We start from the raw sequence: 10208 nt of genomic DNA, 5'->3' as shown, positions 1-10208 counted from the left end.
TTGGTGTTGGTGTTAGTGTTGGTTGCACCTCATGTAATAAGACCTATCTGAATCACATCTATGTTTTATGTATATCTTAGCTTTTGAATTACGATTACGATAAATCTATATTATTGTATTGTATGCATTGTACTTAATTTTAAAAAAAATTATACCCCCTCCGTCCTTGAAATAAGTTCATCTTTTTCTTTTTTGGGACGTCCCCCAAATAAGTTCCTCTTTCTTTCTTTCCATTTTTTGACAACTACCCTACCACTAATAATACTTTATTTATTTTTACTTTTCACTTTTTCACCACTCTCAATACTAATTATAACACTTTTTCACATTTTCACCACTCTCAATACTAATTATAACATATTTTTCTCCACTATCAATACATTTTACCATTTTTTCTTAGAACTCGTGCCGTCCCCAAATAGGAACTTATTTTGGGGACAGAGGGAGTACTTTTTTTTATTTTATTTTTTAGAAAAGTAAAAAAATTACTATAAAAAATAACTATAATGTAGATAATACAATAAAATAACTAAATCTTAGTTTTGATTTAAAAAATAAATCAATTTTTTTCTTATTTAACCAATTTGTGGACGACCACATTGTAGCTGTTTAGCATCACCTTTTGAATGATCGTCTCTGAGTTTTGATGAATTAAATTCAGGTTCATCTACCTCTAGTTTTCCAGCATACTAATATGTGTGTTTATGTCATTTCATTTGCCTTTGCTTATTGAGATTTCATAAGTTTTTTTTTTTTTTTTTTTTGGTAAGTAGAATAAAAGAAGCAAAGTTTAGCAATAATAGAGAGCCCATTTAGAAAGCTGTAAAAACAACTTGAGCATAACTGGAAGGCTCAGACAAAGTAAGGGTCCATGTCCCATTGCCATTGGAAATCAGAGCAAGAAGTTCTTCTTTCATTGCCTGAACCCATTCTGGATAAAGAGCAAAAATCAAGATTTCTCGCGATGGCGCAGCAGAATCAATATGGTGGTAGCCAGTTGATAATCCCAATGCGCATCTAGCGCAATTTCTAGAGTTATGCAGCACTATTAAGATGAATGGAGTTCTTGATCCTATCCTCTCTTTGGGACAAGGCGAAATCGTGGTATCATACTTGGCAAATAGGAGCTACTCCGGAATAGGAGGATGTGGCACATCAATTCCTACCCAAGTTTTACCCTCCTCGTCTCACTCTGAAGCTCAAGATGGACATTATCCAATTCCAACAATTTGATGCACAGACACTAGCGGAGACATGGGAGTGATATCAACAGAAGCTTAGGAAGTTCCCCAATCATGGTTTTGATGAGGGTATGCAAGTGGTGGTGTTCTACAATGCTTGTGGAGAACGTACCCGAATGCTCATGGATACAGCTGCAGGAGGATCATTGTTGAAAAAGAGAAGTTTAGAGGCCATAGAGATCATTGATAGTATGGCTACCACAAGCTATCAGTGGCCATCAGAGAGAGTCATGTTGAAGAAAGTGGTTGTTACATCAAGCTTAGATCCTATGGCTATGTTTTCTACTCAGATGGTTGTGTCGACTTCTAAGATTAACGCATTGACTACCATGAAGGCAGATGCAGCTGTGGAGAATCCAATTGGAGAGATGAAGCCCACATCTATTGATTCGTAGATGGCGGATTGATTGGTCACTTATTCACTCGGAGTTGTGGAGGATGTGCCTATGAAAGTGAGTGATTTTATCTTCCCAACTAACTTTGTAGTGTTGGATATAGAGAATGACAAAAACATTCTTGATTTTGGGATGCCTATTCTTGGCAACAGAAAGGGCCTTAACCTCCACCTATATATAGTCTCAATCTCTGAAGGTCCCTTAAGATCATTATGAGCATAATCCGAAGGTGCTTCTAATGTATCTTTTCCAACAGTGTAAGAAGTTTTTTACTTTTTCCCAGTACACAATACTTACAGGTTTCATGTTTGTGACTGCAATCAAGTTTGATCTGTTCTTGCTTTATTAATTCTTTCATTGCACCTTCATTGGCATATCCTAGTCTCTTGTGTCATAACTCAGCTGATTCATTTGATATAGCACAAGAGTTTCCTAACACAGTTTCAGCTTCAAGATAATATAGACTATTCTTCTTTTCTCCTCTCATGACATTGGTAGAATTTTTTATGATTGACAAATAACCTTTCTCAGATTTGAAAGATAAACCTTTTGACTCGAGCATAGCAAGAAAAATCAAATTCCTCTTTAATCCAGATATATATCTACCATCAAACAAAATCTTAACAAAAATCATTATGCATTTTCAATCTTATAGACCTTATGCATTTAACTTTGCAAAGTTAATTATTCCCTAGAAGAACTGATCCTTGAAGGATCATTCTCATTGAGTTCTTGAAACTAAGTTTTGTGGGGGCACATATGAAAGTTGTAGCTTGAATCCATGATCCAAGCATCTTCAACTGCATTTTCCACCACATTTATTATTTTTGCGGTTTCAATCCCTTTTGTGATATCCACATAATCCATTCTTTGATCATTTTATCATTGATTTTTCTTCCACGCATATCAGTTCTTCTTCAAGTGTCCTGACTTTTTACACCTGGGCAAGATCTGGTTTTCTTTCCTTCATTCTCTTTAAGCTTAGACTGACTTTTTTTAAAAAGGTAAAAGTGAATATATTTCAAAAATGAGTACAAGGGTACTCAAAACACAAATACAGTGTTAGGAATGAAAAAGAAACAGCTGTACACGGGGCTAGACGAGTTTAGCCGGAACTGACTTTGCTTATTCCCATCAAAGGTTCCTTTCTTGGACTTCTTTCCCCTGAACTTCTTTACATACAAACTTTGTGCAGCCGAATCTTGAACATTGTTGTTCATCTTCTGTAATTCCTTAGCCTTTAGGGCTGACTGAACCTCCTCCAGAGTGATAGAGTCCACTCTCCTATACAACATTGCATCATTCAATTGATCAAATGATTTAGGCAGGGCATTTAACAAATAATTGTCTTGTCCTTATTTTCCAATTTGACATCAATGTTTTCGAATTTGACATCAACTTCTGCTCATGTAAAGTCGATTCACCAAGGATTTAGTCATGTATAATTTGGTTCATACACCAGCTGCCGTAGTTTCCCTTGATACTTATCTCAAGACTCTGTCAGTCAAGCAAAGTATGATGGTGTTATGTGCTTTATCCATCATCTTCTTCCTCTAGAATTCAACCTTTGAATCGGGATCCTTCTTATCCAGATCCACCTTGAGCGCATCAGCCAATCCTTGTCGGATTAGCATTGCTCCCATCTTTATGTGCCAAAGGCCGGAATCATTCTTGCCTAAAAACATCTCTACATCAAATTGCACTGCCATCGTATATTCTCTTCCCTTTGGTTCGTTTCCTTCCCAGAAATGGTGCCAATTTGTGAACTATCATATTAATCACAAATCTACAAATGATCATAACAACAAAACGTAAAGAAAATAAAAAAACAACACACAAAGTTTACGTGATTCGATCCTAGAATCTATGTCCACGGGAAGGTGAACACTTTGATGTTTATTGATGAACAAATGAGAAGAACAAATCTAAAGAAACTGCAATTTTACAGATTGAAAAAACCTCTCAAATCGCAGCAGGCACTCTCTTTAATCCTAACTCACGCAGCTCTAATATTGTCTATTCTTGTTCAAAGATACAATTGTAACAACATAAGAAATATCTAGAATATAAAAACTAAGAATCAATCTAGAAGATAGGATCATTGCCGTTGATATAAAACAATTATGATCATAGCTTATCAGCCGTAGAAACAGCTACATGAAAGTTGTTAGCAACTAATTCATGCATTTGCATTTAGCACCTCATAGTCTCTGTATTTTCAAATAAGTCCTCCGTATATTTTTGTCACAGTCAAATACTTAGGGCTAGTTTGATAGCTATTTGAGATAAAGAGTGATAAATAAAATCTAGTTAAAATAATATGGATTGGGTGAAATTAGTAATGTAGTTTAGTGTTTGATAGATCAAGATTAAAATCTAGATAACTTGAATTAGTTGTTTGATAGATCAAGATTAAAATTTAGATTAAAGAAGAAATTACAATTTTAACCTTATATTTAAATAAATAAACTAAAAAAATAACAATGATACAGAAACCTCCAACCCCTACCCCACCCCTTTTCTTTATTGACAGAACCTCCAACCCCTCCCACAACCTCCCAGCCGCCGCTGCCCCCCCCCCCCCTTCTTTTTCTTCTTCTACTTCCATAAGAGAACCTGAAACTCTCTCTCCCTTCTCAATTCTCGTCGCCGCCGTTCCTCTTTAGACGGGCGGCGCTACCTTCGTTCCTTTTTTCCCCCTCTTCTCAGACACGCAATCAAGACCAAAAGGGACGAGCCCCCATCTTCTGATCCGGTCCACGCGAGGTCCCCGGCGACGCTGTTGAGGGACCGACGAGTCATCGCCCTTCCATCGCCTCTGGCTCCAGCCCCACGTCCATCCTCTCTCAATCTTTCTCAAATTTCTTCATTTCAAAATACACAGGCTCAAGGAATCGAGCCCTAGTTTCTTCACAAGGAATCGCCCCTTCTTTCTTTCTCAAAATCCGGCGAGGTCGCCGCCCTATAGTCCGGCGAAGCCAACACCTTCATTGGTTCTCTCTCTTTCTGTTCATCCCACTTCACTGAAACTCCGCTCACAAAACAGATGGTCCGCCGCCCCTATTCCGAAATCCGGCGAGTAAGGTCGATATCGACCATTGATTTTACACCGGAGTCGCTATCCTCTCGGTTCTTCTCTCCTCCGTTTCTTCCCATTTTTTCGATTTTTTTGTTTTTGAAGTTGGGTTGAAGGGGGATAAATTTGTCAACCATAAATTAATACCGATTACTGTTCAAATCGGTATAATATAACTTGGGGTGGAGGCTGGTTCCAATATCTAGAAGGAACAGTGAATTATATGCGGGCCTTGGCTTTTCTGCGGGCCAAGGCCACTATTAAGCAATTCTATCAAACACTACATTAGGGGAGATAAATAAGCTAATACTCCCTTGTAACCCCTAACAAACACGCCCTTAATAATATCGATGGCACTATTATTATCATCACATAAGAGGGTGAGAGGACTATGAGGCACACCATAGTCTTCGAGCATCTATCTCATCTAAATAAGTTAAATGCAAGCACTTTCAACTACAATGTATTATGCTTCTGTTGAGCATAAGTTGCGCTATTGATGATAAGCAAATGTTGTTTTGTTTCTTGCTATGCCATGAAATCAAATTATTTTTGAGAATTACGCACCAACCAGATGTGATTTTTCCATCATCAGGTCTACCAGTTCAACCTACATCCGTGAATCTAAAAGGAGCATATAGAGAATCATTAGAAAACCAAATACTTGAAGTGTCTTTCACGTGATTGATGATGTTCTTCACAGTAAGGAAGTGACTCTCATTAGGGTTGGATTGGAAGGAAGCATAAAGTGAAATATGATTTTCCTTCTCCATCGGATCGTTTTTTATTGTCAAACTAATCACCATACAATAACTATAACGGTAAAGATGTTTGATCATATAATATGGTAAAAAATTATAAAACTCATGTATTTAATTTTTCATGTTTAAAATAAAAATAGGATTTAGTTAGTTTTAATTTTTTACACATTGTAGCTATTTTTTATTTTTTTAAAAAGTATTAAAAATAAAAAATTGTAAAAAAAAAAATTTGCATGTTGTACAAAATAATAAAAGTAGCAATATTTTATTTTTATTTTGAACAAAATATTTAAATACATTGAGTTTAAAGTTATTATAGCCAAATATCATCACTCTAACTATAAATATAGCATGCTCTCAATTAATTAAACTGCAGCACACAAGTGACAGAATTACTTACTAACGAATTTACGAATTAAATTCTAGATTTAATTTTTTGTACCGTGATCCGGTACTAAGATTGTGCTTACAAGTGGACGAATAAATCCGCCCAAAGATTTCACTAAAAATTTGGTGTTCTCTTCTCTGTTATGTAGGGCGCCCCTTTCAATTCAAGCACAGTTATCTACAAGTTTATCTTAAAGTGCGGGATCCTTCAAATTTCGAATAAAACACTCAAACACTAAATTTGATGCAATAAAGATAATGCAATATATCAGTGCTTTTGTAGAGGAGTGATGCTAAATAGCCAGCCGCCCACAAATCAAATTTAATTTATTAAACTTATTTTTAAAACAAAAATAAGATTTAATTATTATTTTTTTTAACAAACACTCAAAAGGTGAGAGGTTAGACAGACCTCCAACTTATAAATAAAACATTAATTAATATCTCATACACGACGTTACCCAAAAGTGATAACGTCAAGAGGAAACCACATGGAAAATAAGAAATCAGAAAGGAGAGCCATATAAAGTTGTAGTCCAAAAATGACTACAGTCAGAGGCCAAAAGAAACAACATCAAAGTGAGTGCATGATCTTCATCACCCTATAATATATAATAATGCATCGAGCAGACGCACCTCCACACCTGATGTTTAGTTAATAGCTCATCTTGTTTGTATCCTTTACATATAGCATGCAGAACAAACAATCTAAATAAATGTGCATCCAAATATTTTTATATTGGTATCTGCACAATGATAATCTCAAAATGCATGGAGAAAGAAACCCAGCCATCTGAGTCATGCATCTATATATATTTACATCCTTAGCTAGCTAGTTTCATCATAATTTCTAAATAAAAGGGAATTAAATATGGTGAGTGTAGATGCGAGGGGCTATGAGGTGCCGGAGGGAGTTGAAATAAGGGGAAGATATGATGAAGAATTTGCCTCAATTTTGAGCAAGGATGCTCTGCAGTTTGTTGTGGATTTGCAGAGAGAGTTCATGAAAGATATTGAGCATGCTATGGATTGCAGGAAGGAGGCTCAGGTGAGGTACAATAATGGGGAGTTGCCGGGGTTCGATCCGGCGACCAAGTACGTCAGAGAAGCCGAGTGGGCCTGCGCAGCCGTGCCGCCGGCCGTGGCTGATCGGAGGGTTGAAATCACTGGGCCTGTGGATAGGAAGATGGTCATCAATGCACTCAATTCCGAAGCCAAGGTTTTCATGGTAAGTATATTCTAAAATTATATTTGCTTGATTAAATTAAAAAGGCAGTGTATTCATTTAGTATGTTTTCACATGCCTCTATACTCGATCACGAGACAATGCTTTATTATTATCTATATCTCTTGATATGTATACTATTTAGTGCATGTATACGTGATACGTACATTATTTATTTATGCAACTCTGAATTATTCTTATATTCATTTATCTAGTACGTTAAGTAGTTTATATTTTATACATGAATTCAAAATTTATTAGAAAGAAAAATCGAAAAACTTAACATAATCCTTGAAAGCACACCAAAACAGAGTAAGGGTCGAGTCTCGTTAAAACCTCACAGCGAGAAAATAGAGTACTCGTCTAAACAGAACGACAAAAAAACCCCGAAAAAAAGCCAACACAAAGTGAGCTTCGGACTAACCATCACCCACCTCGTATTGACCCAACAAACATGCGGCAATATCCCACGAGGCATGGAGCTCCGAACTAACCATTGCCCCATGCAAAGCCGAAAGTATGCCGCAAGAGAAGACCACCACAAACCCGAAACAAACAGGCGCACCCGCCCCAATTTTTTAATTCTCTTTTATTAGTTTATATTTTATAGGATATTTATTATTTTCAAGATTCTAAAAAGAGTTTCAAATATATATACTATCAAATAGATTAATTTTGAATATGGTAATGTAATTAATTAATATATTTTTGTAGTATTTTAATATTTGATAAATTAATATATTCTTCCATGTATATATATAATTTATAAATTACACTTAAAATTAAAATTTAATTTAGGGATAGAAATAGGCCATACATATTTTGTGTTGAAAGCACTTTTTCTATTAGTATAGGTTGTAGAGCATGTATAATATTATTAAGTGATTGTTAGATAAATCATAAAACAGTAGGTAATTTGATGGAAATATGCAGGCTGATTTCGAAGATGCAGTTTCAGCAAGCTGGGAGAAGGTGGTGAGAGGGCAGGTTAACTTGAGAGATGCTATGAGTGGCACTATAATGTTCCACGAAGAAGGCAGCGACACAGTTTACAAACTCAACCAACGCATCGCCACGCTCTTCGTCCGCCCCAGAGGCTGCCATCTGCCGGAGTCTCACATCCTCATCGACGGCCGCCCCGCCGCCGCCTGCCTCGTCGACTTCGGCCTCTACTTCTTCCACAATTGCTCCATATTTCGCCAAACCCAAGGCCAAGGCTTCGGACCCTTTTTCTATCTCCCCCAAATGGAACACTCCAGGGAAGCCAGGATATGGAATCGTGTCTTCGAAAAGGCGGAGAAGGTGGCCGGAATCGACAGGGGCAGCATCCGGGCCACCGTGCTGATCGAAACACTTCCGGCAGCGTTTCAGATGGATGAAATTCTTCATGAATTGAAGGATCACTCCGACGGATTGAACTGCGGCCGGTGGGACCACATTTCCAGCTACGTTAAGGCGTTCGAAGCTCATCCCGGCCGCCTTCTCCCCGACAGAATCCAGCTATCCAATTTGCTCATCAGGACTTGCCACAGGCGCGGCGTCCACGCCATGGGAGGAATGGCACGTAAACTTCTTCAAAACTAACACGCACATACATATATATTTAATTATACTAATGGATGAAAATATTATTGATTCCGACAGGCGGGTCAGATTCCGATCAAAGATGATCCGGAGGCGGGCGTGGAGCTGGTGAGGAAGGAGAAGCAGAGAGAAGTGGAGGCAGGGCACGATGGGACGTGGGCGGCCCACCTTGGGCTCATCCCGGGGATCATGGAGGTTTTCGAGGGCAGGATGGGCGGCAGGGCCAACCAGATACATGGCGTGGCGATGGAGCCGAGAGGCGTAGGCAGCGTGGAGGGCCTGCGGCTCAACACAAGGGTGGGGATCCAATACCTGGCGGCGTGGCTCACCGTGCCGCTCTATGGCCTAATGGAGGATGGTGAGATAAGCAGGGTGCAGATGTGGCGGTGGCTCAAATACGGGGCGGATTTGGATGGAGACAGGCTCGGCTTCAAGCTCACTCCTTCCCTCTTCCATAGAGTCGTCGCTGAGGAAATGGCCAGGATTCGGAGCGAGGTCGGGAACGACAGGTTTCGTAGCGGAATGTATGAGGAGGCTTGCAAGATATTCACCAGGGAATGCTTGGAGGATTTTCTCACCCTTGATGCCAATAGAAAAATCCGTGTCCCTGTCGTTGTTAAGTCTGAGGATGTCTGAATCGTTTACGTTGTTGTTGTTGTTGTTGTTGTTGTTGTTGTTGTTGTCGTCGTCGTTGTTGTAGTCTATAACTTATGTTGCAATGTCAGTTCATGTTTCTTCTTGGTGTTTGTGTTGTTTTGGTGTTGGTGTTGGTGTTGGTGTTAGTTGCGCCTCATGTAATAAGACCTATCTAAATCACATCTATGTTTCATGCATATCTTAGCTTTTGAATTACGATAAATCTATGCGCTCACGTTCTGGCCACCCACAAACTAGTTAAATATTTATTTAATTTATTTTTTGAATAAAAATAGAATTTAATTATGTTATTGTATTGTATGTTGTTTTTTTATTATTAAATTTTTTTATACTTTTTAATTTTTATTTTATTTTTTAGAAAAGTAAAAAATTACTAAAAAAATAACTATAATGTAGACAATACAATAAAATAACTAAATTTTATTTTTAATTTAAAAAATAAATCAATTTTTTTCTTATTTAACAAATTTGCGGGTGTCCACATTGTAGTTGTTTAGCATCACCTTTTGAGTCATCCTCTCTGAGTTTTGATTAATTAAATCCAGGTTCATCTACCTTGGTTTTCCGCATACTAATATGTGTGTGTATGCCATTTGCCTTTGCTTATTGAGATTTCATAAATTTTTTTTTGGTCAGTAGAATAAAAGAAGCAAAGTTTAGCAATAATAGAGAGCCTATTCAGAAAGCTGTAAATCAGGGAGAGGCCTGCCCGTAAAACAACTTGAGCGTAACTGGAAGGCTCAGACAAAGAAAGGGTCCATGTCCCATTGCCATTGGAAATAAGAGCAAGAAGTTCTTCTTTCATTGCTTGAACCCATTCTGGATAAAGAGCAGCTTGAGCATAAAAAAGGTAGGAATGAAGGAGACGAGTAGTAAGCACAG

The 10208-nt window shown here is 37.8% G+C and overlaps 1 protein-coding gene across 1 annotated transcript; it reads left to right on the top strand.

Moving 5' to 3' along the window:
• The first annotated feature begins 6731 nt into the window (after positions 1-6731).
• On the top strand, positions 6732-9305 carry LOC130994342 (malate synthase, glyoxysomal-like). The gene is made up of 3 exons (XM_057919389.1): positions 6732-7088; positions 8019-8645; positions 8730-9305. Exons 1-3 carry the CDS (start codon positions 6732-6734, stop codon positions 9303-9305), a joined length of 1560 nt encoding a protein of 519 aa, XP_057775372.1.
• The last annotated feature ends 903 nt before the right edge of the window (positions 9306-10208 follow it).

The sequence above is a fragment of the Salvia miltiorrhiza genome, chromosome 7 (assembly GCF_028751815.1).
Source record: "Salvia miltiorrhiza cultivar Shanhuang (shh) chromosome 7, IMPLAD_Smil_shh, whole genome shotgun sequence".
NCBI classification, from domain to species: Eukaryota; Viridiplantae; Streptophyta; class Magnoliopsida; order Lamiales; family Lamiaceae; genus Salvia; species Salvia miltiorrhiza.
The sequence above is the reverse complement of the archived record's forward strand: the minus strand, read 5'-3'. Positions and strand labels throughout refer to the sequence as shown.